The sequence below is a fragment of the Numida meleagris genome, chromosome 6 (genome assembly GCF_002078875.1).
Source record: "Numida meleagris isolate 19003 breed g44 Domestic line chromosome 6, NumMel1.0, whole genome shotgun sequence".
In the NCBI taxonomy this organism is placed as follows: domain Eukaryota; kingdom Metazoa; phylum Chordata; class Aves; order Galliformes; family Numididae; genus Numida; species Numida meleagris.
In genome coordinates, this window is record NC_034414.1 from 31,057,790 (window position 1) to 31,085,133 (window position 27,344).

At 37.6% G+C, this 27,344-nt stretch overlaps 1 protein-coding gene and 1 long non-coding RNA gene across 4 annotated transcripts in view; one reads left to right on the forward strand and one right to left on the reverse strand.

Moving 5' to 3' along the window:
- Positions 1-23,849, forward strand: part of LOC110401114 (formin-1-like) — a 45,071-nt gene extending 21,222 nt beyond the window's left edge. For 2 of the 3 annotated variants that reach the window (XM_021401821.1, XM_021401822.1), the window contains exon 3: positions 22,014-22,323. In XM_021401821.1, the coding sequence (XP_021257496.1) occupies positions 22,014-22,294 (281 nt within the window). In that variant the 3' untranslated portion in view covers positions 22,295-22,323. Of the gene's footprint in view, positions 1-22,013; positions 22,324-23,595 lie in introns of those variants that run through there. The other variant, XM_021401823.1, reaches the window with a different exon arrangement.
- Positions 10,971-26,867, reverse strand: LOC110401115. Its single transcript, XR_002440261.1, has 3 exons — positions 26,788-26,867; positions 13,481-13,658; positions 10,971-11,062 (listed from the first exon to the last, which is right to left on the reverse strand). It is a non-coding gene; the product is annotated as an uncharacterized LOC110401115 (long non-coding RNA).

The following is a 27,344-nucleotide window of genomic DNA, read 5'->3' on the forward strand; positions in this document are numbered from 1 at the left end:
GCTTTGTAAATTCATGCTGGCTACTCTTGATCACGTTCTTGTCCTTTATGAGTTTGAAAATGCTTCCCAGCAGGATTTTCTTCATCACTTCCCCAGGGACTGAGGTCAGAATGACTGGCCTGTAGTTCCTTGGATCTTTCTTCTTGAAGATATTTGCTCTCTTCTAGTCTTCATAAACCTCTGCTGATTGTCATGACCATTCGAAGATAACCAAGTGGCCCTGTAATGACAATGGACTTCTGCAAAACTCATGAGTTCTGGGTGCAACCTCTTTAGTACCATGGACCTAAGTATATCCAGTTTGATTAAGTGCTCCCTAGCCAGGTCCTCCTTCGTCGAGGGTAAGACATGCTTGCACCAGCTTTCTCCTCTGACCTCAGAGGCCTATCATTTCTGAAAGCAGGTTTTACCCAATGAAAACTGAGGTGATGAAGGCATTGAGTACCTTGATCTTCTCCATGTCATTTATCATCAGTTCCCCTGTCCTATTCAACAATTATTCAGTTGATAATTCATTATTTTCCAAACTTGAATGGAGTTATATTTCATTTTTCGAAACAAAGAGCTTATAAGCGCTTCAAATTTCTAAGATTAATTTTGATAATGATGTTCAAAAGTTGTTATTATATTATTTCTTTTTTGTGACTGAAATTATTCTGTATTACAGTTTGGATCAACAGTAATGAAATTTTATGTTACTTCTACTAATATCATGATATAACCAATATAAATTCAGACTGTACATCCTTGGGATCTAGCAGTCATGGGCTCTATTTTTTCCCTCAGTGTTTTTCCTTTAGATTATCATCTCTGCAAAATTCAGTTACCATCTCATTGTTGCCAGCACCATCAACTTATATTCCAAACTTGTTTTTAGACTGTTTCCCAGTCTAAAATCTTTATGCATCTCTAACATCTTGTGGAATTGTTACCTGAAGACTCAGTATGGCTGAAATAGACGTAATTATTTCTGACATCTTTCCAGATATTGCCTTTCTGAATCATCACACATATCGTGATTATCCTGACTGCAGCTTAGGCCTCTAAGATAGATGTCGTCTTTCATATGAACTTCTGTTGCACCTTCTGTACACAGATGCAGGCTATACCTAGCATTTTCAAATTCAGCCTGCATGTCCTTTCTAGATAGGCAGTTCTGCCAAGTACCTTAATAGTGTGACCCAACAATCAGTATATAGCTCTTTCATGGATCTTTTTTTTGTCCTGTTGTGTTCAACATACTTATCCATCATACAGCTTGACTGTATCTTGATTTTCTTAAATGACAGATTGTATCTTCTGTATTGAGTCTTACAACTCATTGTAATTATAAGAGATCATTAACGTTTGTTCTCAATGAAGCCAGAATCTTTTTTTATAATAGTGTAAGCAATGTAAGCCAATGCTAAATTAAAACTGTACATTTATAGCAGTTTAAAATGAATGTAAACAAAACTGGAAGTTCAAGGCAAAGCCTGTAAATTAAAAAGACCCTCTGAAGACTGATGACTTTGGTAGATGCTGTGAACAAACAGCTCCTGTGTTACTTGAATGATTTCACAGCATGACACACTTAAGCAACTGTTGTATTTTCATCTCTCTTTGTAACATGTGACTCTATAGTCAAAGGCAATCAGTTTGAGGAAACCAAGTGAATTAAATTGGAATGAAATACCAGAGACAGCTTAATGTTTGATGCTGGTCACAGATTAACAATTTTCTGTTTCATGGGCTGGAGAAAAGGCCAAAGCATTCAAACTGATTTACAGTTTGTGTATTCAATTTAAGAGACTTACTGCAATGAAATAGACTTTTTACCAGTACAAGAATAATTTCTACAAGCAAAATACTGAAATAACATAGAAGTTGTAATTTATTAAATCATTATGTATTCTGTTGTCTATTTAAAACAAGTAAGAGAAATGGTTTAACTGACATTTTTCTTGATGAATCAGGATGATATATAAGCTGATATCAAATTCAAATAACTATAAATATAAATTAATGAAGTATATAGGAATTTTTAAAAGCTGTAGTAGCTGCTCTTTGATATTTTCTTTCTGAAAAAGTGACATTTGATGAAATTGAACCTCTAAACATGGCATAAGAAATCTGCATAATCCCTTCTAAAAATATTCTTAAAATAACATGTCATGAAAATGAATAAAAATGTAAATTGTTTGCTTTATCATATCAGTAAATAAATTTAATATTAGTTCATTATACTGATGTTGCTTTAGATCTATGATAACACATTTAAATAATCACACGGAATCTCAGGGGTTGGAAGAGACCTCAAGAGATCATAGAGTCCAGCCTCCCTGCTAAAGAAGGTACCCTACAATAGGTCACACAACTAGGCGCATCCAGAAGGGTCTTGAATATCTCCATAGAAGGAGACTCCACAACCTCTCTGGGCAATCTGTTCCAGTGCTCTGTCACCCTTACCATAAAGAAGTACTTCCGCATGTTAGTATGGAACTTCCTATGTTCAAGTTTTAGGCCATTGCTCCTTGTCCTGTCGCTGTGCACCTGTAAGAAGAACCTGGCCTCATCCATTTGCCTCCCACCTCCCTTTAGATATTCATAAGCATTAATCATAACCCCTCTCAGTCTTCTTTTCCTGAGACTGAACGGACCCAGATTACTCAGCCTTTCCTCATATGAGAAATGTTCCAGGCCCTTTATCGTTGTTGTGGTCCTCAGCTGGGCTCCATCTATGATATATCTGTCTTTTTTGAACTAGGGCACCCAGAACAGGACACAAATGTGGCCTCGTCACGACGAAGTAGAGGGGGAAATAAGAAATAATAATAATAAAACAATAATGAATAATACTTATAAGCAGTAACTATTAAGTAGAAGCACCTAACACTTTACCTTAACCATGGTATTACAGTATTGCTCCTAGTTGATGAATGATGTATTCAATTGTTTGTGTCAGAGGAATTTTTCTTTGGGGTTAGACTATGACTACCCTTAAATTTAGATAACTGGGGCCTCTCATACCCTGCAAGTGAGTGTTTAGGATTTTCCAGAGCATAATCAGAAATTTCTTCAGCGTTGAGTGTTATATTTCCCATAAGAACAGGACAAAGAGAAGGGAAAACTTGTTGAATATGTTTTACAGGAGGCATTTTAAAGGCCAGATCAAGTACACTAGGAAGGAAATAGAAATAATTTACAGTTCCTCACCAGAGTTGATGTTCATTTCGCCACTTGGATTGTCCTGTGTGATACAAATCTTGATGGCAGTGTTAAAATGAAAACTGCTGTTTTTATCATGTTTGAGTCTACAATGAAGGACATATATGACATCTTTGTATTTTAGGTATAATGAGTCTCTCTGAAATAGTTGTAAGTGATCACTTAGCATTTCTTTGCCATCGGTACAGAATATAACTATACTTATTTGGTGAATTTACAAAGATGATGAGCAGTATTGACTGTTTTGAGCGAATGTTTTGACAACTGTGCGACCACGTTGGCTCTCATTTCTCTTTAGTATGTTGGAAAAAGAATGTGGAAAAATTTATGTACCAAAAAGACTGACTTTTTGGAAAAAGGCATTCCAAGATTCAATTTTATAACATCTTAGCCATTTCTGTATTAGTATCTTTACCCTAGGTGTAGAAAATCTTTTCTGATTGTCATTCCTGTAAACTGGAATCTCTTACCTCGACAGAATCACTGAATATTTATGAATAGAAAAGAAAGCAGTTCTTACTGGGTGTACAAACTGAAGTAAATTGCTTCTTGTTTTTTAAGCCTCATTGGTGTAGTTACAGAAACATAAGTAAAAATAACAAAACTTTAGTACAGAGGATTCTGGCCAATAAGAAGCTAGAACTTCTGTGAACATCTAAACTTGCTCATTAACTTTGAGGGAGGCTAAAAGGATCTGTTCCCAAGTGTTTGACCCTGTTGCACTTCCATCTGTCAGCAACCTGCTAAGCAGTGAAAGGCTCTGCCCTCAGGTCTGCAGCTGCACCTAGCAGCTTCGACTGCTATTAGCTGCAAAATACGAGTTCCTTCTGTGAGGCCTGAGATGCTAATCATGCTTCAAATCTGTATATGTGATCTGCTTTACATAATCATTTATAATACGTAATTATTTATAAGTAATAGCTTGATTTCTATGTCTAGAGAAATGTGGCTATAATAAATTTTCTGCAGCCACTAAGACAGACTCACCTAAAAGCTGCTGAATTTTCTTGAATGTATTTTGGAAAATTATGATTAGTCAGCAGAAGTAATTCCAAGTTCTTTGGGGCACTTCCTAGCAAAAAAAAAAAAAAGGCTTCTTCTATTTTATACAGAACTGATATTAGAATCTTATGCAGTCCTCTGAGTAGAATTTTGTTAACATATACTTGGGTGTTATTTAACATTATAAAAGTGAAATTTTAAGGTTTCTTTAGTCATTTGGGAAGGCTAATTTTTTTTCTTTCCCGTGTAAGCAACCCTTAAAGCTGCTGGTATTAAGCTATTTCATGTGCTGATGATCAAAATCTAGAGATCATCTTCTTTAAGTTCCTGTTAGTAATGTAGGTATCAAAACGTTATGTTCTTCAAAAGAAGCTCTGTTTTATCTTAAGAAATCGAAGCAATGAAATAAGGAGAATATATTGAAAACCTTTATTCAATTTTGGAGATTATATAGTTTTAAATAAATACATATTAAAATGAAATTACAGTTACATATATATTTTTAAAATAGCTTTTACTGTTTCACTAACTTCATCACATTAACTTCGTCATATATTTGATACAGTAATTCATATCAGTCAGCTTTTTTCTTCTTTTTGGAAAATGCCAGCTTTTATTGTAAACAAACAAACAAAAACTTTTTAATAATAAACCAGAAAGCAGACTTCTGAAAATTATTTTCTAAACGAGTAATAAAAATGAAATCCAGCTAATTTAATGAAGTACATTCTTTGGCTGACGATATATTGCTTTTCGTAGGCAGAATAATCTTGCAGAGGTCCTAAGTATTTGTAATGCTTTTGTACTCTAGTTTTCTCTTATATGTTTTTTTCTTGGGATATTTGCCTGATAATTTTTATATTAGTTTACCACATCAGATTATTTCTTTAAATCTTACATAGTGAAACGGCAGTTTTGGATATTATTGGTAAGGTAAATACTACACTATGAATTGTGAAGAAAGGTTTGCGCTTTTTTTTGTGACTCATTTGTACTCTAATTTTGTATTTATTTATGCAAACTATATTTAATTACAAAAAAAAAGCTCTTTGTCATCTAGAGCTGTGAAGAAAGATGTTAGTACGTACTTCTTCCATTTTGTACTTGACTCAGGAATCTCTGACTTTTCTGCCTTTGATCTTCCAGTCTTTCTGTCTAATTTATAATCTGAGGGACAGTGCTCATTTTCAGTATTTTTTTCTTCAATTTTTCCAGGTCATGGAGAAAATAATCCTGATTTTGTTGCTAAGCTTGACAATCTTGATCCACCCTTAGGAGTTTTTCTCTAGTCTATGGATTAGCAAAGGATTCCAATCCTGATTAGCCCAAGGAACCCTATTTTTCTTCTCATCAGGCACTGACTGTTTGCTCAGGCCTTTTCATCAAAGTGACTAGATAATGCTTAACGTATTTCATCCCACTGTCTAGGCAAAAAAATTGTTTCTGTTCTCGTCAGGTTTTGGTGGCCAGTATGAACTTTGGGTTTCAAGGTTTCTGAAAGGTTAGCAGAAAATGGGCTACGGGTTGAAACCAGTTGAGATTCCAGGTATGATGTAAGACTTAGCGAGAGAGATTTCTTTTGTTAGGGAGCTGTCTTTTTGGTAGTTAAATCCAGTGCAATCTTATTTCAGTTAGTATAGTGTAGATTCTTTTATACCAGCTCTGTCATGCAGAGTGTGTTGGCACTGCATGTCTTGTTGCTCTTCCAGTTTGATCTGAGAGTTTCTTGCTGGATACTCCTGTTGTTGAAAGGACAGCTTAACCTCCAATTCTTCTCGTTACAGTTTCTGAGATGTCTTCACAGACCTTGTACATCTGTGGTAGGAGGGCTGGAATCACCCAGCCTCACACCCCACTAACTTGCAGTCATTCTACCCTTCCTGCACGGAAGGTACTTGAGTTTTTTTCATGTGGGTTAGGAGTGATGATAGGCTAAATGGGGAGTTCAGGCTATAAACAAGGATGTGACATAGCCTGGGCTTGAGGCTTTAATAATACAGGTGTCTATGAGACAGAGATAAAAGCAGGTTCAATTAACATAGCAAAGTAAGTTGCAACTCTGTCATCAGGGAGGTGAATTCTCTTATGTGTAACTCTAACTCTCATGAAATTGATGTTGAATGTGCAAAATGGGCTGACAGTTGGGTGTTCCAGTGGAACAAATGAGAAGTTTCTTGGAATTCAGGTCTGCTTTCACCGGACCGCTAAAAACATCTAATGATATTTAACAGTCATGGCTTTGAATAGTCATGGAAATGTTTCCACTCCTCCTTACTACACTCCCACAGCCCCTTTGTAGCTTCTGCTTTATTCCTATTATTTTTCTCCTTGCTTTGACTTACATTGTCCTACCTGTACCAGTCGAAAGGAGAAAACTTCTTCTTTCTTTCAACTGAAAACTAATGGTCAAATAGATGATTTCTGTCACCTATTTCAACACCTTCACAACTACCTGTAAGATCATTCCATAAATGATGGGAAGAAATCCTGAACTATACACACACACGTATAGTTCAGGATTTCTTATATATACATACATATATATATATGTATATGTATATACATATATGTATGAAGACATTAGGGACCAGTTCCCTAGCATGCTTTCAGATGCCTTAGAGTATCTGAAGTACAGAGCTGGCAAATCTGATCTGGAGTGATCCACACCTTTGTGGACTGGAGTAAATTAATTTAAACATCTAAAATGATGCAAGATACTTTTGTTTAGGTGACTGAATCTCACCAAACTCTATTGCAAATGACGTGACAGTTTTTTATTATGAAAAAATGTTAACATAAATCAAGCCATCGAAATTAGCTATTCCTCCAGGAAAATAAATACCTTGTTTAGAAATCATCTAAATTTTTTACTAGAATCTCGTCATGTGTTTTGTTTCTTTAGTCTGTTCTAAAAAATTGATCGCTGCTTAATTCTGCATTCTTTCCACTAGGAGCTACCTTTATTTTTCTGTATTACATTTCTAGATAAGTGTAATCTTGTTCTTTCAGTGTCATTATGTTAAGATATTTTGTCTGACTTTTAACCACAAAACTTAACAGATTATGTTGGGATTTTCTGGAAAATCATTTTGTGGTCCTCAATCCACTGAAATAGCATCCTTTTTACCTTTTCTTTCTTTATATCTTAATAGAAAGTTTGAAGTGAAACTGATTGTACTTATTGGTGAAACAAATATAGGGTGTAGGAGGACAGACTTGAGAGGACTTCGGCGTATGTGCAGAGTTTGCATAACAGGTTTGCTGTTACAACAGGGCTATGAGCAACAGAAATAAAAGAAAGTTTATATCTCTTATTTGGTTCCTTTGGCATCTAGAAGTTGAAGATGAAAGAATTTTAAAATACATTTGTTATATGAATCAGAACATGGCCAATAGACGTTTTACTGTCACGCTCTCCAATAGTGGTTTGGTTTAGTATGGTCTATGTTAGTCATTGGGCCTTAAATGCCCTGTTCCAGCACAGTGATGAATGCATGCTTAAGTTGAAGCAAGACTGAGAGCAAGTGTGTGCTTATGATCAAATAGGAATGCTTTCCAAAACAAGATTATATGCTAGATGGCAAGCAATTGCTAAGCTATAATTTTATTGTTAAAGGAGATGTCATGCTGGCAGCCTTGAGGCTGCTGGATCACAGAGTAGCTGGTATGTATATCTGGCTCATTAGCTTGCCAGCAAAAAATTTTGTTTGACAAAAATCCATTCGGCTAACAAGCCCCCTTTTTAATTAGGCCTTGAATTTTCTAAAGAATATAGCTTAATTTTTTCCTCAGTAATAAGGACAGAAATATTTTCAAGTGAATTAAGCAGACTGCTTTGTCAGAGCTTAGACATCTAAGGCTTTGTTTTGCTCTGCTAGATTTGACTGAGGCCAACAGAAAGGGTTAGCTTATGTAAAGAAGCGTGTTTTCTCCTCCTTTGTGGTAGAGGCCTCTGGGTTCAAGAAAGGGTTCATAAAACTGAGAAATTTGTTCTGATTCTTCTTCTGGTTTATACAGATATTTTGAGTTGTTGCGTTCTAAGTGTTATTGAGCATGGATGGTAGCATCTTGTAGATGTTACACAGTGTGCCAAACACTATACCTGAAAAAGTATTATGTATATGTTTGCTTTGGTGAACATAGGTTATTGCTGTATCTTGACACTAAATATTAACCTTAGAAATTACTAAGCCTTGGTTCATCTGCGAAATGAATTTGAGATGTTCATATGCGCCAAAATGTTGTGATAGTGTGAAAAGGATAACTGTACAGCAGAATTTTCAGTTGGCAACCGTTTTTAATGTTGAAGAGAAGCCATCCATGAATGCCAGTATACATTAATCTTGAGTTCACAGATTTATGTAGAGTACATCTCACTACATGCCTGAAAGGCAAAAAGATGCCAGAAAAAGCTTACATGCAAAGAATATTTTTTAAGCGTTAATTTATTCAAAAAAAGCTATAACGCCCCCACAGTTCAACAGGAAGACATGGCATGTTTTTTTTTTCAGTACTTCAGTACTGTTCACCTTTAGCTTCTTGTGAAGGTTATGAAAGCAGTGAATATTCAGCAGCAGTGAAAACTGAAAAAAAAATGTTCAGCGGCTCTAGCTGTATATAATTAAGTCAGAAATTGTAACCCCCTCCCAAAAAAAAAAAAAAGAAAGGAACCAGAATAAAGAGATTAGTTAATTTCCTGGGAATTAATTCAGAAAGAAGATGGATTTATTTTGTTTTTATTGCTTTATTGCCCTATATTTAATACAGTTAACTCATGATTAGCTGAGGCAAGTAGTGCTTTGGATGAAATAGAAGCTTGGATAACAAATTTTTTTAAGAAAACAAAATGCACCAGTGAATATTACAGCTTAAGTTTAGTGGAAAAAAGTAAAAAGCAGTGTGACTGACACAGCTGAGATTCTTATATAAGTGCTGACTGGAACTGAGAAAAGCACATCACAAATCTTCACGAATATGGCTGTACTGCTTTCCTGACAATTTGGGTGATACGAAAAGCCCATTTGTAAGGCATGATGGTCTACATTAACGATAATCCAATCATGCTTAATTGAGAGGTGACTGTGAGCATATCCCAAAATTGTATCTTATCCAGAATCTTGTCATAGGTGATGAGTCTTGAACATATGCTAAAACTCAGATCAGAAGTTTTGCAGTGTGACCAGTTCCCTTTTCTTTTTCAGTTCTCACCCAGTTTTCATAGGACTGCAAAAATCTGTATAAACCTGTCTCTGTTTATTTGATAATGTTTCAAACATCAATGATAAGATTTAGTTACAAGGGAAGAGCACAGCTTTCCACTTTCCATGGTCGTGATGCATTAAACATTCAGATATATTTATATTAAAAAGAAATCAGATAAGCCTTTTCAGAGCTTGTGTGATGCAGACCAACGTAGATTCCTCACTACTCAGTGAGCAGTGATGTTGAGTATACTAACGGCAGACTTATGAGTGTGAACACCAAGGTCTTTTCTTAACTACTGCCACCATGCTGAGTCTCTGAACATTGCAGAGAGAAGATGAGTGCTTGCTTTTTCTCATGCTTTGGCTAAGCAGAAGAAGCTGGTATCTGTTGTTACAGCACATGTGAAATGGTGTAACTAGATCATCAGGAGCTGAGTCAGCAAATAAATTTGAACGTCACACTGCCTTGTTTGTTTATTTTATTATTGCATGTGAATAGTAATGTGGCTGCTTTTGCAGAAAAGGATGTAAATGTTCTTGGTTCCATCCAGGGCAGATTCCTCAGACAGTTCAGAGTTAATTCTGAACCGTGCAGTTCTACAGTTGCAGAAAGGCATTTGTACTGGTCTTGAACACTTTTTTTCTTGTTAATTTATTACCTTTCAATGTATACTGAGTGATAAGTGACAGGCCCATTGTCTTTTCGTATGCACGCAGTCAGTACTTGCCTGGTTAAATGTGTTGACATGCAAATTCTTAGTATCAGGATTATTTTTTATTCTGAAGGAACCTGCCCTCCTAGATCAGTACAACTGTTTAAGCTTTTTGGTTATATACTTTGCCAAGAACATCTTTCTGAGTGGTGTTTGTGCTAGTTAAGAGTACGCTGAAATCTTCTTAATGGAAATCCCTTCACAGTCTGTTTCTTCTCTTAAATCTCCATCACCTTTCTCTCTGTCTTTTGTGTTGCAGCTCTCCCACTTTCTCTCTTCTTAATCCTTGACCCTGGGCAACTTACTGCCTGTTCCTACAGTTATTACTTCCTATGCTTTGTCTCCCGTTTGGCATCTTGAGTGCCTCAAACACTGTCAGTGCTCTGTTTCTTTCTGCCTTCTGTTCACTCATGTCTTTCACTCCCTGTATCTCAAGTATTTTAACTAGTGTTCAGTGTCTGGAAAATCACTTCTGTTTCTGAACAATAATCGAACTCCCTCTTAACAGAAATAGATTAGTCTTCTCCGGGTTTTTTAGTCAGTAGCTGAGCCTGAACTCTTTTGAAATATGTTGCCTCTTTCTTTTTTAAAACTGTTAATTCTTGTCTACTGTGTTTATATACTGGCTTAGAATTAAGCACACTGCAAAACGCAAAATTTTAGTTGATTCTACAGGTTAAATCCTTTTACCTGTCATAGTCTGTCACAGCTGTTTGTAGTAAGCAACAGGATTAGGACATACAAAGACCATTTTCAAAAAATCTGAGAAATTTTAACTCTTAAATCCTAAAAAACTTCATTCACACTTTGATATGGCAGGTTTTATGTCAAAAATTACCTTGTATGTGACTATTTAATACTGAACAGAAGCATTTCATTATTAGAATCAATACTATATCTTTCTTTCTTTGTTGGATGATATCTGTTACCACTTTCCTGTAAAAAAAAAAAAAAAAAAAAAAATTAAATACAATAGATTTAATATCTTTTCATTTCTTCTGGATTTCTATGCATTGATCATTACTAAAGGGAGTATATACTGAGGATCATATCTGTAACATCACGGACAGCATTCCTGCATATGTGAATTTGGGACTGTCTGCAGTAGGTATAAGAGAGATTACCCACTGGAGTGAAGAAATGTAAGATGGTGATGATGTATATTCTTTCATAAGTACTAAGTACTGCCATAGCCTACAGTTAGAGCAGTTACAATTGTCTGCCACTTACGCTTTCTGTTCTTATGAAATCATCAAACTTTAAGATTTTTTGTTTTAACACCTCACGTGCATGTTTTAAGATATAGTTTACCTAATTGAGAGAAATAAGTTGGTGAAAAATGTTGTTTTGCAACAAGGAAGTATTGTTACAGTAGGAAGGAATTCTTTGAAGGAAGATACTAAATTTTTCTGGAAGGCAACTATTGTGCAGGAATACATTTTTGGCTTTCCAACAACTGTAAACAACAGGGCTTCGAAAATAATCATTTTCATATGTCAGTAAGCCTTGGCATTTTTTTGCAGAATATCACGTTTGCAGGAGCCATGCCCCAGTGACAGTTCTTCCCACTACCACACCCCTTGGCAGTATGCAAGAAGCTGAGACCTTTTCTAAATGACAGACAAGAGCTGGGGTAGAAGTAAAGAAAGCAAGCCTCAGGAAGGTGCTCAAGTTCATTTTTGAATTACTAGCTCAACTATTAACTCCTAGAGGACAGACTAACGCCATGTAACAGCACAGAACTTTCCAGCTGGTGTCCTTTGCAGCTGGTGTGCCTACATGACAGTGCAGAATCAGGAAGAGAGAGAAATTTGCCTGAAACTACTGTAGGTACATACTGTAGTTGCATACTGTAATATCTACAGTAATTATGTACTGTAGTACAGCTATGCAGAGCCTGTCCAACAGAATGCAGGTTTGCAACAAGTACTTCTGTTATTGGTACAGTTCACTATTTGATTAGTGGCTTTGATGGCATTGTCTCAGACATCCTTCCTGTTCAATGTAGAAAATGAGCGTAACAAAACTTTTTGTGAGACCTTAAAGAAGCAAATGATCTCACAGATCTCTGAACTGATTCTCTCACAGCATATTACCACTCTCACTCAAGACATGGATGTCAAAGCAGTCTCATGGGCATTGCTGAGGAGAATATAGAATGGGATGTTTTACCCCTAGAATCAACAGTTAATATGATATAGTCCTTTTGCCACAAGATCAAATGTATTTGGTCGGTCACCTTCTGCAAGATTGCTGCCCATTGTCTTTGTTTCCAGACTTTGGGTATCAGTGTGTTGTAGCCTGTTGGGTAACCGGAAAAGAGGCAGCACATGATGTGCGTGCTATTCCCAGAGAAGAAGGAATGGCACATGCTATGTGATGTAACCCCTTTGCCATCCTCCTCCTCCTATTTTTTATCAGAGTGTAGTTTTCCACTGATTAATCATCTGTACCATGGTCTTGATATAAATATCACATTATGTTAATTAATTTTGTTTCTCTCAGTGGTGTCCCTGATTATCTCTACAGGCTGTTATTTTAATACTTGCTTCTTGTGCTTTTACCTGTTTCTATCCATACAGCCATTCCAATTTTAATAATTTCTCTAAAATCATAGAATCAGTTAGGTTGGAAAAGACCTACAAGATCATCCAGTCCAACTGCCCACCTACCACCAATAACCCCACTAAACCATGTCTCTCAACGTTATATCTAAATGTTTCTTGAACACTTCCAGGGATGGTGACTCAACCACCTCCCTGGGCAGCCCATTCCAGTGCCTGGCTACTCTTTCAGAAAAGTAGTACTTCCTAATGTCCAGCCTAAATCTCCCCTGATGCAACTTGAGGCCATTCCCCCTCGTCCTGTCACTAGTTATAAAAGAGGCCGACCCCCAGCTCACTACAGCCTCCCTTCAGGTAGTTATAGAGAGCAATGAGGTCTCCCCTGAGCCTCCTCTTCTCCAGACTGAACAATCCCAGCTCCCTCAGCCACTCCTCATAAGGCGTAAATCTTTATACAGTAACATTTGTGCAAAGTACAAGTGACCTAAATGACTTCTGCAAATAGATATATCAATGTTAGACCTCCAGCTTTCTTATTTTGTGGTTTTCAAGACTTCTGAAGTGAATTGAAAAGATATAAATTATTTAAAATCAATCTTACTACATTTCTCATGTTTTTCACCTATCTAATGTCCAAACTTAATATTGTCCAGAGTGATTTGTTTTTCTCTTAGTCAACAGAAGAGAAAAGTAAAAGCCAGTGTGTACAGGAAAAAATATTCTAAAAAGCACATGAGAAAATTAACTTACAAACTTTTTGTTATTATATAGCTTATTATGTTTGCTTAACCTGATGATGTGTTGGTCAAGGACTCTCGTAGCTTCCATTCCTAGCTTGCTCTCTAAAATTTGTTAGTTTTCAACATGTGCAACTTTTTGGCTGTACTTTCTGTATACTGCCTTATTCTTCCTAGTCTTCCACAAGTAGAGTTGTTTTCAAAGGCTGCTGCATGCATGGTTTAATCTTGCTGAAACAAACGAAAAAAGAATTTGAACATTAGTCTCCTCATCCATGTTATTTTAGCTTTCTGACTAGGGCCGGAGATCAGAATACATACTTACTATACTATATATATAGTGAGTAATGTAATGTTGCATGTCTGCAAATTGATGGTTTAGGTTATGTAGTATAATTAATATGATTCAGTATTTATCTAGATTGTTTTGGATACTATCCCAATCTAGAAGTTACCATGAGCACTGAAATTCTTTGGCATTGAAAATGGGCTTTTAGCTAAAAGTTTCTGGCATTGCAGCTCAGAATCTTGGCCTGAATATTGACTGTGGACTTTTGGCTGCAGTCACCAGAATTTATTCTGGGAACAGGGAGAGAGTCAGACTTTGCCCTGAAGTGCCAGTTGTTTCTTCTCTTATGCTCTCCACTTGCTTTTATTTATTTATTTATTTATTTTAATTAAATATCTTTATTTCTTTGCTTATAATGTCAGTGGTGTTTGGAGAGCTTTCTGTTCACTGCTGGGTTTGCTTGTTGAATATTGGAGAATCATGTTGAGGTTGTGTATGATTTATCCCCTCTTACAGGAATCATAGAATCATAGAATTGCTCAGGTTGGAAAGGACCTTCAAGATCACCAAGTCCAACCGCAACCTAACCATACTGCTCTAACAACCCACTGCTAAATCATGTCCCCAAGCACCACATCCAAATGGTTTTTAAACACATTCAGGGATGGTGACTCAACCACCTCCCCGAGGAGCCTGTTCCAGTGCCTAATGACCCTTTCTGTAAAGAAGTTTTTCCTGATATCCAACCTAAACCTCCCCTGTCGCAACTTGAGGACATTTCTCCTTGTCCTGTCACCACTGAGAAGAGGCCAGCCCCGCTCTCGCTGCAATCACCTTTCAGGTATTTGGAGAGAGCAATGAGGTCTCCCCTCAGTCTCCTCTTCCCCAGACTAAACAGCCCCAGTACCTTTAGTCGCTCCTCGTAGGGCATATTCTCCAAGCCCTTCACAAGCCTTGTTGCCTTTCTTTGGACCTGCTCCAGCACCTCAATGTGTCCTTTCTGTACTGAGGCGCCCAAAACTGAACACAGTACTCGAGGTGGGGCCTCACCAATGCCGAGTACAGGGGCAGGGTTACTTCCCTAGTCCTGCTCACCACACCATTCCTGATCCAAGCCAGGATGCCACTGACCTTCTTGGCCACCTGGGCACACTGCTGGCTCATATTCAGCCGACTGTCCACCAGCACACCATGGTCCCTTTCCATCAGGCAGCTTTCCAGCCACTCCTCCCTAAGCCTGTAGGGTTGCCTGGGTTTGTTGTGACTGAAGTGCAGGACCCGACACTTGGCCCTGTTGAAACTCATACGATTTACCTTGGCCCATCGATGCAGTCTATCCAGGTCCCTCTGTAGTGCCTTTCTACCCTCTGGCAGCTCAACATTCCCTCCCGACTTGGTGTCGTCTGCGAACTTACTGATGGTGCACTCAATCCCCTCATCATGGTCATTGATAAAGATGTTGAATAGAAGAGGCCCCAGCACCAAGCCCTGTGGGACACCACTCATGACTGGCCACCAACTGGATTTAATTCCATTGACCACAACTCTCTGGGCCTGGCCATTCAGCCACTGTTTCACCCAGCAGTACGTATGCCCGTCCAAACTATGGGCAGCCAGCTTCTCCACAAGGATGCTGTGGGGGATAGTGTCAAAGGCCTTACTGAAGTCCAGGCAGACCACATCGACAGCCTTGCCTTCATCCACTAAGTGGGTCACCTTGTCATAGAATGAAATCGGGTTTGTCAAACAGGATCTACCATTCATAAACACATACTGACTGGGCCTGATCCCCTGGTTGACCTTTAACTGATCAACAATGTATCCTGATATTATCCGTTCCATAACCTTCCCTGGCACCAAGGTGAGACTGATAGGTCTATAGCTACTAGGATCGTCTTTCTGGCCTTTCTTGAAGATGGGAGTCACATTTGCTAGTCTCCAGTCAACTGGGACATTCCCTGTTAGCCAGGACTGTCGAAAGATCAGGAGGAGAAAGGCCTGGCAACCACATCTGCCAACTCCCTCAGCACTCTAGGGGGCAATCCATCTGGCCCCATGGACTTGTGAGTGTCCAGCTTTTGGAGCAGGTCCCAAACCATCTCAGGATGTCTTATGTTTAGCATAGAGGTAGACCTTAATTTTCCTAGTAATAAATTTTTCTGTTAACAATTGGAAGCAACCTAAATATTTTTCTCCACTATCAGCAATACTGAATTGCATTTACTGTTAACTGCGAGAAATAGGACGTAGCCAAAACACAATAAATTGGTGATTGTTCCAGATACTGATATTTCAGGAACTTCCAGCCCTCTGAGCATTACAGGGACTGTAGTTAGGAAGGATTTACTGATTGGTTGGATAGTAAAAACAGAGGTGCACATAGCAAAAAAAAACAAAAACAAAAACAAACAAACAAACAAAAACTTTGGTGGGCTCTGCATCTTTTGGATTTCCATATTTTTAAAATATGGAAAAAAACATGCTTTCAGTAGCTGTGGTCAAGCATAAACTATTTAGTCAAGGAAGTTTGCCAAAGGAACATGCTATACTGTAAGGTAACTTGCTGCTGTAAGATCTTGCAAAGACCAGACACCTGTTGGAATACAGTTGTCTTCGGTCAGTCATGTCATAAGTGCTCTAAATGTCTGCTGAGAGTGCTCAGTTCTGCTGTGAAAACTATGCCTTTAAATAGCAACATGGGACTTAGACTGTTTCAATTATGAATTGCTGAATAAATCTTCTTTGTTATTTTGTTGTGGTTCTGAAATTTGAGACTCCTAAACCTTAAAGGTCCACAAAACTTGGCATTCTGAGACTTGTTTTATTTTATTTACCTTTTTCTTCACTCCTTCCAAGAAGCAAACATTGAAAAGTATCTAATCAATGTAAGATTTTCTTTGTTCATACTTCACAAACTTATAAGGCTGTTTATAAAATTTAATAAAATAGACAGTAGATACAATACGAAAAAATTAACCATTATATTTTTATTGTGTGTGTTATAACAATGCAATCTGGAAGAAGTGGAGTGCCATTAAAAGATTTCTTTATAGAATAGACAAACAAAAGCCAAAAAGACACAGGGTAAACATTAGTCTCACATTTAAGTGCTTAGTGGTTAAGCAAGACATGTTCCCACAAGGAATGGGTATTATGACTCATCTATTTCCTTTCACTAAGAAAAAAAGATGTTTGAAAAGCTGTCTTTTTCCAAAAGAAGTTTCTTTTTCAAAACAGCTGAGAAAGTTAAAACAAGTTTTCTAAAGAGATGGTGCACAGAGAGAGCACAGTATGTCTGGAAGAAACTGTAGAACTTTGGATACAGCTGTGGTAATTTAGTAGAAATATATTTTACGTTATCTAATATGCCTTTTTGCTCATTTAAGAGACTATGTTAAGAGACTTTGCATAACAAGAACACATTGTTTGTGGAAAGAAGGAATTATAATTGCCATGTAATTAAGGGGCTCAGCACCGAAGTAGGGATTATTTATTATCACAGTTTGGGGGTACAGCCTTCTATACCCCTGAGGTTTCAGTGCATCGTATGTCTTAACCGTAAACATGAGAAGATTTTTTTAAAATGTTGTTTACTTGTGCTTGAAAATTCTAGGTAGTAAATATTTTCAGGGAAGTGTTAAGTACTCAGTTTTCCTGCATTTACTTTGCTCAGCTTTAAACTAAATGTGCTTTTCTTTTTATCGATGGTTAAAAGAGATTATGCTTTAGGTAAGTGTTGCTAGTATGGAGATAAGTAAGTTAAATTCTTCTTAGGTAAATGAAATCAGTGATGAAATAAATAATTTTTTTTGCATATCAGTGAAAATGTTTTAAACTGTGGAAGTTACGCAGTGGAATAGTTTTAGTCATGCTGCCTTGTGTTATTGCTTATTATTTGTAATTACTTGAGATTTTAGATACAACTGTTAATATGTAATTTGGTTAACAGATGAGTAGATTATCACATATGTAAAGTTCTTCTATGGTAGATGTTAGCGCTTAGAGCTGAATAATGTGCTACATGTATTTGGAAGATTGAGATTGTTCCATGCTGGGAGCGTGTGAGGATTTTTAAAAACTGGATTGAAGAACAGAAATACAAGTTTCATATAAAAATGTTAATGGGTAGGGACCACCTTAAGGCAAAAAGTAAAATTCCAAGAAATGTAGTGGTATGTGTCTATGATATTTTATATCATGTATGTATAATGCTGTTTGTTTTTCTTTATGAACTTATGTTGGGAGCATATGCTTGTAATACAAAAGTTTCAGAGACAATTTCATTTTACAAAGCTGAAACACACTCAGAAGGGTTACACTTTTTCAGGTTCTAGATCAGGTTCAACTTACTGAGTTAGCTCTATTTCTACGCTGCAAGAAATGGTGTGGCCTCAGCACGCAATCCTGAATATCCAGTTGTTGTCTTCTAATGCCTATATTTTTAGTTCTTTTTTGTGACTCTACTTCTTATCATGAACATCGTAAAGCATGAAATGAAACTATAGGTGAATTTAATATGACTTATCTGAACATTATGTTTTTTAAAGTAAAAAATGTTTATTAATTACCAATATAGAGATGAAATTGGCTTAAATTATGACATTCTGATGAGATGAAGTGGTACAAATACAAAAAAAAAAAAAAAAGCATAGGAAAGAATTTAGAGCAAACTACGTTAAAGGATTGATTAAACAAATTCTTTACATGAGTTTTTTGGGATGGAGTGAGTTTTTTGCTGTTGTGCTTTGTTTTCTTAGTTAATGTAAATTGTCTCAGCCCATTCTGGTCTTAAGCAATCTTAATAATCCCATCTAACATTTTAAATACATTTCATTCTTATTTTTCTGAAGAAATATTCCAATTCTTTATTCAGTTTTGTTTTTAAGTATTATTTAGTATCTCTCCAGTAGCTTAGGATGTGTTGTATTTTTTTTCTTAATGGGAACTTTGTGACAAATTACCTTGTGATTTTAGCATTTTATGAGAAACTATGCAAATAAGACCTGTGTTAAAAACACTGCAATGGTTTATCTAATCTATCTATTATCTGGTCTATCAAGTTCTAAAACCGGAGTTGTAAAACCAGTTTTTATATATTTTTCAGCTTGCAGAAGGTATGAATTGAGGTTTTAAAAAATAAACATACATAGATATGAGGCTAAAGATATTTACATATTATATACATATATATTTACATATAAATAGCCCTTTATCTGTGTTTCTTAGTTCAAAAATTAAGTACAAAAAAAAATTTACCCTGTGACAACGAGTCAGTTTACAAAAAGCAGCAACACTGTTTCATTTTTAATCAACTTGTAATCAGTTTTCAAAAAAATACTTTTCATTTTATTATAAAAGTTATAGCTTAAATTTTAATTAATAAATTGCACGTGCGTTCTTGCTAACATTTAAGATGTCTGTACATGAAGTATTATGTATATATACACCTGTTCATTGTACTATTGACTTGTTCCTCGTGCTCTTGTCCTCATGATTTATCTCCTAGTGTCAGGACAAGGGACTTCAATCCCTTATTGTCGTTTCCTGCATTTAGAGCCACTGAAACCTGTAGGAGGGAGTGTACATATCTTAAAGTCTGACACACAGATTGGTGTAGTAATGGAGAAATATCCACCGTCCCGGTTGTGAACAGGCAGTGTCTGCCATTCCCTTGGCAGCAAATCTATATTTGGGCACTATTCTTTCTACATGGGATGTTAATAGGAGGCATTACCTCACTGGTGCCAACTGTAAAACCTGGGAGAGAGTTTGGTTAGCTACTGGACTCTCTTGGAAATGTTTGTTCGGGTTTTTTGGAGACAAAAACAAAAAAAACAAAACAAACAAAAAACCCAACCAACCAACCAAAAAAAATAGGAGTTGACAAATTAGTTAAAGTTGCTAAAGTATAAGCATGTGGTATCACCTTCTATTTTTTTGACTATGCCTATTTGTTGGGCTGGGAGATCACTGCAGCAACAAAACAGCAATGTCAACTGCAACAAAGGAGAGCAGCAGCCACTGGGCAGGGTCTTGAGGGTTGATTCAGAGATTCTTCCCTGCATTTTGCAGGGTACTGACCTGGTCAGCTAGTGGGGGAGCTTTTTTTTTTCCAACACAGCAGCTTCTGTTGCTGTGCCTGCCTCTAGAGCACCAGTAGGTAACCCTAGCATTGCTGTCTGTGTGGCCTTCAGAGGCCACTAAAGCACAGGTGGGACCTTCTGCAGCATTTTTCTCTTGTTGACTCCAGAGCTTCTCAAGTCTGGAAGGATGAGAGTGTACAGCAGCTTGAACTTAGAAATCCCTCTTCTGTAATGTACAGATGCTTCCCTAGCTAGGAAATGCCTTCATGTTGCCCTTTATAAGTGGAATGAGATTTGGAGGTTCTGTTAGAGAAAACAAACAAACAAGCAAACAAAAAACATACTTTGGGACACACATATTCAGCTCTCACATTAGTGAAGGTTTCTTGAAGCACCATTATAAACTGTTACTGCTATCCATGTCCATGTAATCGGAATTCTTAGATTTGTTTCTGAGTAGGTCACACAAAGGAACAATTTTTACATATAATTTATGAAAATATAATTACTATTTCTTAATCTTGAGAATGGTTAGCTTCCTCAGTACCTCACAATTAGTAGCATTTTATAATAAAATGAGACAGACTTTGGATTTGAGCCCAGAAACTGTGCACTTTGTAGACTATGTCTGGGATCTTCTGGCTAGAGGCAAAATTCAAGTACATCATAATTACAGCATTTTAGGATATTTTAATTCATTAAAATGTTCTGTTCCATGAGGTCTTTACTTCTTATGGAGAATGTTATTGCTTCAAGGATTGCTGCCCATTTTACCCAGTATTTTTATTTGCCATGCTTATTGATGCAGTGTGAGATCTAAATTATTTTGAGCTATAAGTTTTCAGAAGTTTTGAAAATCAACCTAAATTTAATCAAACAGGCTTAGAGATTATGAACCTCGTGCTTCTTTTTACTATAATCTTTTAAAATTAGGGGAAATACCAGAAATTAAAAACAAATTACAAAATTGTAAGTACAATTGTACAAGATCTGAATTTTCTGAATCAATGTACAAGATCTGAATTTTCCATTAGAATGTTGCAGGACTGATGTGTCTGCATATATGAAAAGATAGTCCTTTTATTTATAACATGTATCACACATTGCACTTCAGAGAACATATTGCCTCTATGGAGGTCTTTGGTTTTCTCAACAAATTAGAGAAGGAAATAACTACCCTGGTGAGTCGATAAAGAATAGATGCTGTGAATTGGAAGGAGAGCGCTCTGTAACTGGAGTGTCTGACATAGGGGTGTGAACTGTTGGCTGTCAGTTATTGCTCTTAACTCTCTCTGAATTCACATTTGCTTGTTTGTAACCAGGACGTTCTAGGTTGATATTTTGTTTAAGGTTAAAGGAGCACGCTAAAGAGTACTTGAAGGGGGCCTACAGGAAAGCTGGGGAGGGACTTTTTATAAAGGCCTATATAAGCCTATGTACTACTATATAAGGTAGTGACTGGATGAGGGGAAATAGTTTTAAACCATAGATCTAGACTAGATATTAGGAAGAAATTCTTTATTGTGAAGGTGCTGAGACACTGGAACAGGTTGCCCAGTGAGGTTGTGAATGCCCCCTCCCTGGAAGCAATCAAGGCCGGGCTGGATGGGGCTTTGAGCAGCCTGGTCTAGAGAAAGGTGTCCCTGCCTGTAGATGGGGTTTGGAACTAGATGATCTTAAAGGTCCCTTCCAAGCCATTCTATGATTCTATGAAGTATCACTTCCAACTGAAAGATTCTTTTCATGTGTTTCCTGTAACTGGCTAATGTAGATCCACTAAAATAACCACTAAAACTGTGCTTAGCTGTTAGAAAGTTTGTCTAATCAGCCTGTTGACCTTCTCTAGCTTAGTTTTACACTTCATAGCCACCTCTGAAATATGTGCTGGGAAAAAGCACATTAAAGAGGGCCTTCTCAGTGGAGATGAAAACTACCTTCTAGTGTGTGTATGAGGGGGCAAGGCAAGCAGCCCACATTTTTTTGCTAGAATTTTTTTCCATAAAGTTTAAGAACAAAGATTTTTTTTTCCAAAATGATAACAACATGTAAACCCCATATATGCTATTTTATTTTGCTTTGAACAAATAGGAAAACTGAAATTGTGTATGTGTTAAGTGTTCACTAGAATTTCAAAAAGAGTAAGAACATCCTACATGCAGAAATTACTTGCAGATGCATACAATTACTTCATTTTATTTCATTTTGGCATTCCAGTAGAGACTGCTTTAAAGGATGACTTCACTGAACGGCTGACAAATGTGGATGTGGCAAACAGAGATGAAGATACCTGGGTTTTGGACTACAGACTGGGGCTGTCAAACCCATTTGCTCGTTCAAGTGAGAAGGAGAAGATCAACAGGAATGCATTGCATTTGAGCCTGGAACTGAATGTGAGTAGCACTCTATATTGGATTTCAACAAGCATTTTTATATACAATTACGTTTCTGGTATGCATTTATTTCTGATGTGTCTAAAACCATGTTCCAACATGTGATGAATTGCAAAGTTTTGGATGCAATACAGTTTTCCAGATGGTTTCTGACTCCATATGTCTATACATGGTTATATATAAATAGATTAAGATACATGACGTGTAATTACTGAAATCATGATGGGCGTTTTGTTTATATCAGTTGTTTTCCTGGAAAAGGATTGGAGGAGATTGCAGGTAGGAGATGACCAAGATTATTTGAGTCAGCAAGCAGAGAATGTGAGTGCATGTGTGCATGCATGTGTACAGCTCAAGAGTGCTTGGAGCTGCGCTGTTAGTTTCAGAATTTCTCAGAGTTTTGGAGCAGCTGAGCTGGCATTGGAATCAGGTTAGCCATGAATTTGTCAGGAAAAGTTTATAAACTTTTTCTGGGAAATGAGGCACTGAAGCTTCAGATGCCACCCTGAGTGGGAACAGAATGTAGTAGAAGAGGAAAGAACCAAATCAAGTGTACTCTTGCAGCCTGAAAGGCCAGCAGTATTCTGGGTTATATCAAAAAGAGGGGTGGCCAGCAGAGAGAGAGAGGTGATTGCCACTGCCTATTCTGCCCTTATAAGGGCCCATCTGGAGTACTCTGTCCAGGCCTGGGGACCCTAGTACAGGAGGGATGTGGAGCTATTGGAAAGGGTACAGGGGAGGACCATGAAGATGATCAAAGGGCTGGAGCATTTCTCCGAAGAAGAAGGGTTGAGGGAGTTGGGCTTGTTTAGCTTGGAGAACAGAAGGCTCTGGGGGGACCTCATTTCTGCCTTCTAGTACTTGAGGGGAGCTTACAAGCAGGAGAGAGACTGACTATTACGTGTTCTGATAGTGATAGAACAAGGGAGAATAAATTTAAACTAAAAGAGGAGAGTTTTATGTTAGATATTAAAAAGAAATGTTTTGCTTAGGGGGTGGTGAGGTGCTTGCACAGGCTGCCCAGAGAGATTGCAGATGCCTCATCACTGCAGGCATTCAAGGCCAGGTTGGATGGGGCCCTGGGCAGCCTGATCTTGTGTGTGGCAATCCTGCCCATGGCGGGGGGATTGGAACTCGATGATCTTTAAGGTCCTCTTCGACCTAAGCCATTCTATGATAAGGGATGAAAAGATTGAAAGAGAGTGCTTTGAAGACAGTCTGTTAACAGTTTGTGCAAAGAAACGGTGACAATAATTTGTGAAACAGTGACATCTATTGGTAGAAACTGACTCAGAATCACATTTAAAATACTTGTTATGATGATTAACTCACCATTCCTGTTCTCTTGAGATTGCCATCAAATTGATTTTATGTCCTAACCTTCTTTTCCTAAAATAATTTAACAGAATGTCATAGTACCATGAAGGTATAGGTTTATCCTTGCAATAAAACGTTGAGATGAAACAAGTAACTGGACTGAAAAGAACTGACACAAATTGTTATCGCTAGCACAGTTGCACTCTACAGCATGAAGAATCCAATCTATGAGGATGTTTCATCTGTATTTATCAAGTCCTCCTGTACAGCAGGTGAAGTACTGAATCAAAAGCCATTTAAGTACAATAATTTGATTAAAGTAAGTCATCTAAGAATAATAAGCTGTTTGTTTCCATTTTCCTGTATTCAGTCAGCATTTTCTGACTAGAAAGCTTATTAAATGCATTGTGGAAGATGGAATTATTTCACTTCCTGACCAAGCAGGAATATTTATTCAGACACAGAATGAGAGTCTCCATATCTCTTAAAAAGATGCTGGGCTATAAGTGATCCACCAGAAGATTTTGTCCCGCAGCTTGTTCCCCGTGACTCTTTCTTGAAAGTCTGTCAGGACAAAACTCAGGGCTGAGTTACTTGCAGAACTCTAGGGTACCCGTACCTATTTTTCTGCCCCGAGTCCAGGTCCAATTATGTGATAAAGCATTAGAAATGGAGCTGCCAAAAGGATGGTGATGAGCAGGCTACTACTGGTGCTGCCATCAGGATGTATTTGGACTGGAGCACTGCTATGAGCAGCCTATGGAAAGATCACCAAGCCACTCTCAGTGACATCTGAAAAGTCACAACAGTGATGTGAAGTCTGTGGTGACTGGAAAAAGGCAACAACACATCCATTTTTAAGAAGGGTAGAGAGGGCAACTCAGGGAACTACCAATCTTTCAGTCTCACTTCTGTGCCAGGGAAGATCATGAAACAGATCTTCCTGGAAGCTATGCTAAAGCACATGGAAGAGAGGGAAGTGATACGAGATAACCAGCATGGCTTCGCCAAGGGCAAGTCCTTCCTGACCAATGTAGTGGTGTAACTGCACCAGTGAAAAAATGGATGAGCCACTGATGTCATCTGTCTGGGCTTCAGTAAGGCCTTTGACATGGTTCCCTACAACATCCTTCTCTCTAAATTGCAAATATATGGTTTTGATAAGTGGACTGTTTGATGAATGAGGAACTGTTTTTGCAAGATTGTTCCCAGAGAGTGGAGTGATGATTGTCATCCTTCAGGGATCTGTACTGGAACTGATAATCTTTAATATCTTCATCAGTGACATTGACAGTAGGATCAAGTGCACCCTCAGCAAATTTGTGGGTGACTTCTGGCTGTGTGGTGCTGTTGACACACCTGAGCTGGGGCTGTTCAGCCTGGAGAAGAGAAAGTTCTGGGGAGACCTGAGAGCGGCCTTTCGGTATCCAAGGGGGTGCTATGAGAAAGAAGGGAAGAGACTGTTTAGCAGGGTCTGTTGTGATAGGACAAGGGGAAATGTTTTCAATCTATGAAAGGAGAGATTTAGATTGCATATAAGAAATATGTTTTTTATGATATGGGCAGCGAAGCACTGGCACAGGTTCCCGGAGAGGTGGTGGCTGCCCATCTTTGGAGACACTTGAGGTCAGACTGGATGGGGCTGTGAGCAACCTGATCTAGCTGTAGGTGTCCTCGTGCATTGCATGGAAGTTGGACTAGAAGACCTTTAAAGGTTCTTTCCAACTCAAATGATTCTGTGATTCTATGAAATAAGCTGTATGAATTGCTCTGATAACAACAATCTGTTCCCCGATGTTGTCTTTTCTGTGCTTCTCAGACTGAACAGCATTACAGCTGTGGTCAGAAAATGTGTCTGAAGTCCAACTCCAAAACAAAACAAAAAATATTTCCAAGGAATACCAACTGAATTGAATCAGTTCATTTCCTCATGGTCACACTAGTTTGTGTGATCTGTGGCCCTTCCTTGCTATTGGAAGAAAAAATTTAACCTGACTGATGAAAATTTAGGTACTACTGTTTTGAAACGTAATTAGGTTCCTGAAAGTGACAAAGTTAAAAACAAAGCTGCTTTGCTTTGCTCTGCTCTATAAGAGCAGCCTTATATAGAAATATTTAATACATTTATATATGCATATATAGATAGAATCATAGAAACATCCAGAAGATATTCAAGACAGCCAAGTCCAAGCATCAACTTGACTTATCAAGTTCCATCACTAAACCATGTTTCTTAGCATCGTGTACACACTCTCTTAAACCCCACCGGGGGTGGGGACTCCCTTACTTCCCCAGGCAGTTTCCTTGTTTTTTTTTGAAAAGATGCTTCTGTTTTTATTGGTTGGAAGGAGGCAGATAAAGTAGATGAGGAATAAGACAATGAATGAATTCTGCTGTAACAGGGATTTAAAATGCGCAGTCTGTATCAGAAGCCTGAATTAGTTTTTAAGATCTTAGTTTGAGCATGCTGGATTCTCATTTGCAGTCTAGAGTACAGAAGATAAGGAAGCAACATAGAAATGCAACTCCACCCTATACTTCATACAGCATTTAATCTTAGATGAAAAGGCACTTGAATGAGGTATACAACTGCAGCTCAAATAAGTATTAATAGATAGCAGTTGCTCCAGAATTTCTGGTAAATTTTTTGATGCGACTGTGGATTTTAATTTAAGTTTTTATTTTAAGCTTTAAACTATTAAGTCATGCTGTAGATGGGGTTTAAAAGGCCTGTTGAAATTGAAAAGAAGGGGAGAATTAGAAAAGGAAACCATGAAGGCAAAAGATTGAAAATTCAACTCCATTCTTTCTTACATAAAGTGCCAGCCTTTGTGCACAAAGGTCCTTCTCAGTTTACAGTTATCCTTCTACCTGTCTTTGTTACTTTGTCCGTTCATTTTAACCTGAAGATCAGTCAGTGTTTTCTAGGAGCCCTGCCTCAGAGCTGCCACTGGTTTCTCACATGATGGGATTTCCTGCTTCACTCTTCTGTATATTTACTGATATTATACAGACTATTTCAAAATAGTAAATTGTCTTATGGTGCCCTTTTGTTTTATAACTATGTAACCGTTATGATCTTTCCAATTACCTAAAATAGTCAATATCTCAGTGTCAAACAGAATTTTGATGAAGATATTAAATGTATTCAGCCCCCCCCCCCCCCCCAGTGTGTCTGATGTCTTCTCATACTGTTAATATCATTTAACGTTGAGTTTTGGTAAGAATTATCATATCTATGTGTCTATTGCTAAGTCTAAAATCAATTAGTTATACAACACCTGCTCTGAAAGTAATGCATCCTGTCTTATTATGTTGGCCCACAACAGCACATGTTGGTGGTGTGATGGTTGAACATTCCCACCAATATTCTATTTTGTTGCCGTGTGACAGATGGCAGCAGAGGGGCAGGCTGACAAAATGGCGTCTGACGTGGAAGTGCGTATGAAGCAAAGGTGTGTCATTTAATTCCTTCATGCAGAAAAAATGGCACCCACTGACATTCATTGACACTTGCTGAATGTTTATGGAGACCAAACAGTGGATGTGAGCACAGTGAGGCCATGGGTGGTTTGTTTCAGCAGTGGTGACAGTGATGTGAAAGACAAGCCACGTTTCAGATGGCCATGCAGATTTTTATAAGTGCAGCATTCAGGCTTTTGTTCATCACTGGTGAAAACGCACAGCTAATGGTGGTGATTATGTTGAAAAACAGTGTTTTGTAGTTGAGAATTTGCTCTATCATATGGTGTTATTATGCTTTTTGTATCTGTTGGAGTTTCCAACAATAAATAGGTGGTGTTATGTTTGGAGCAACTTACATATTTAAAGTGATTAT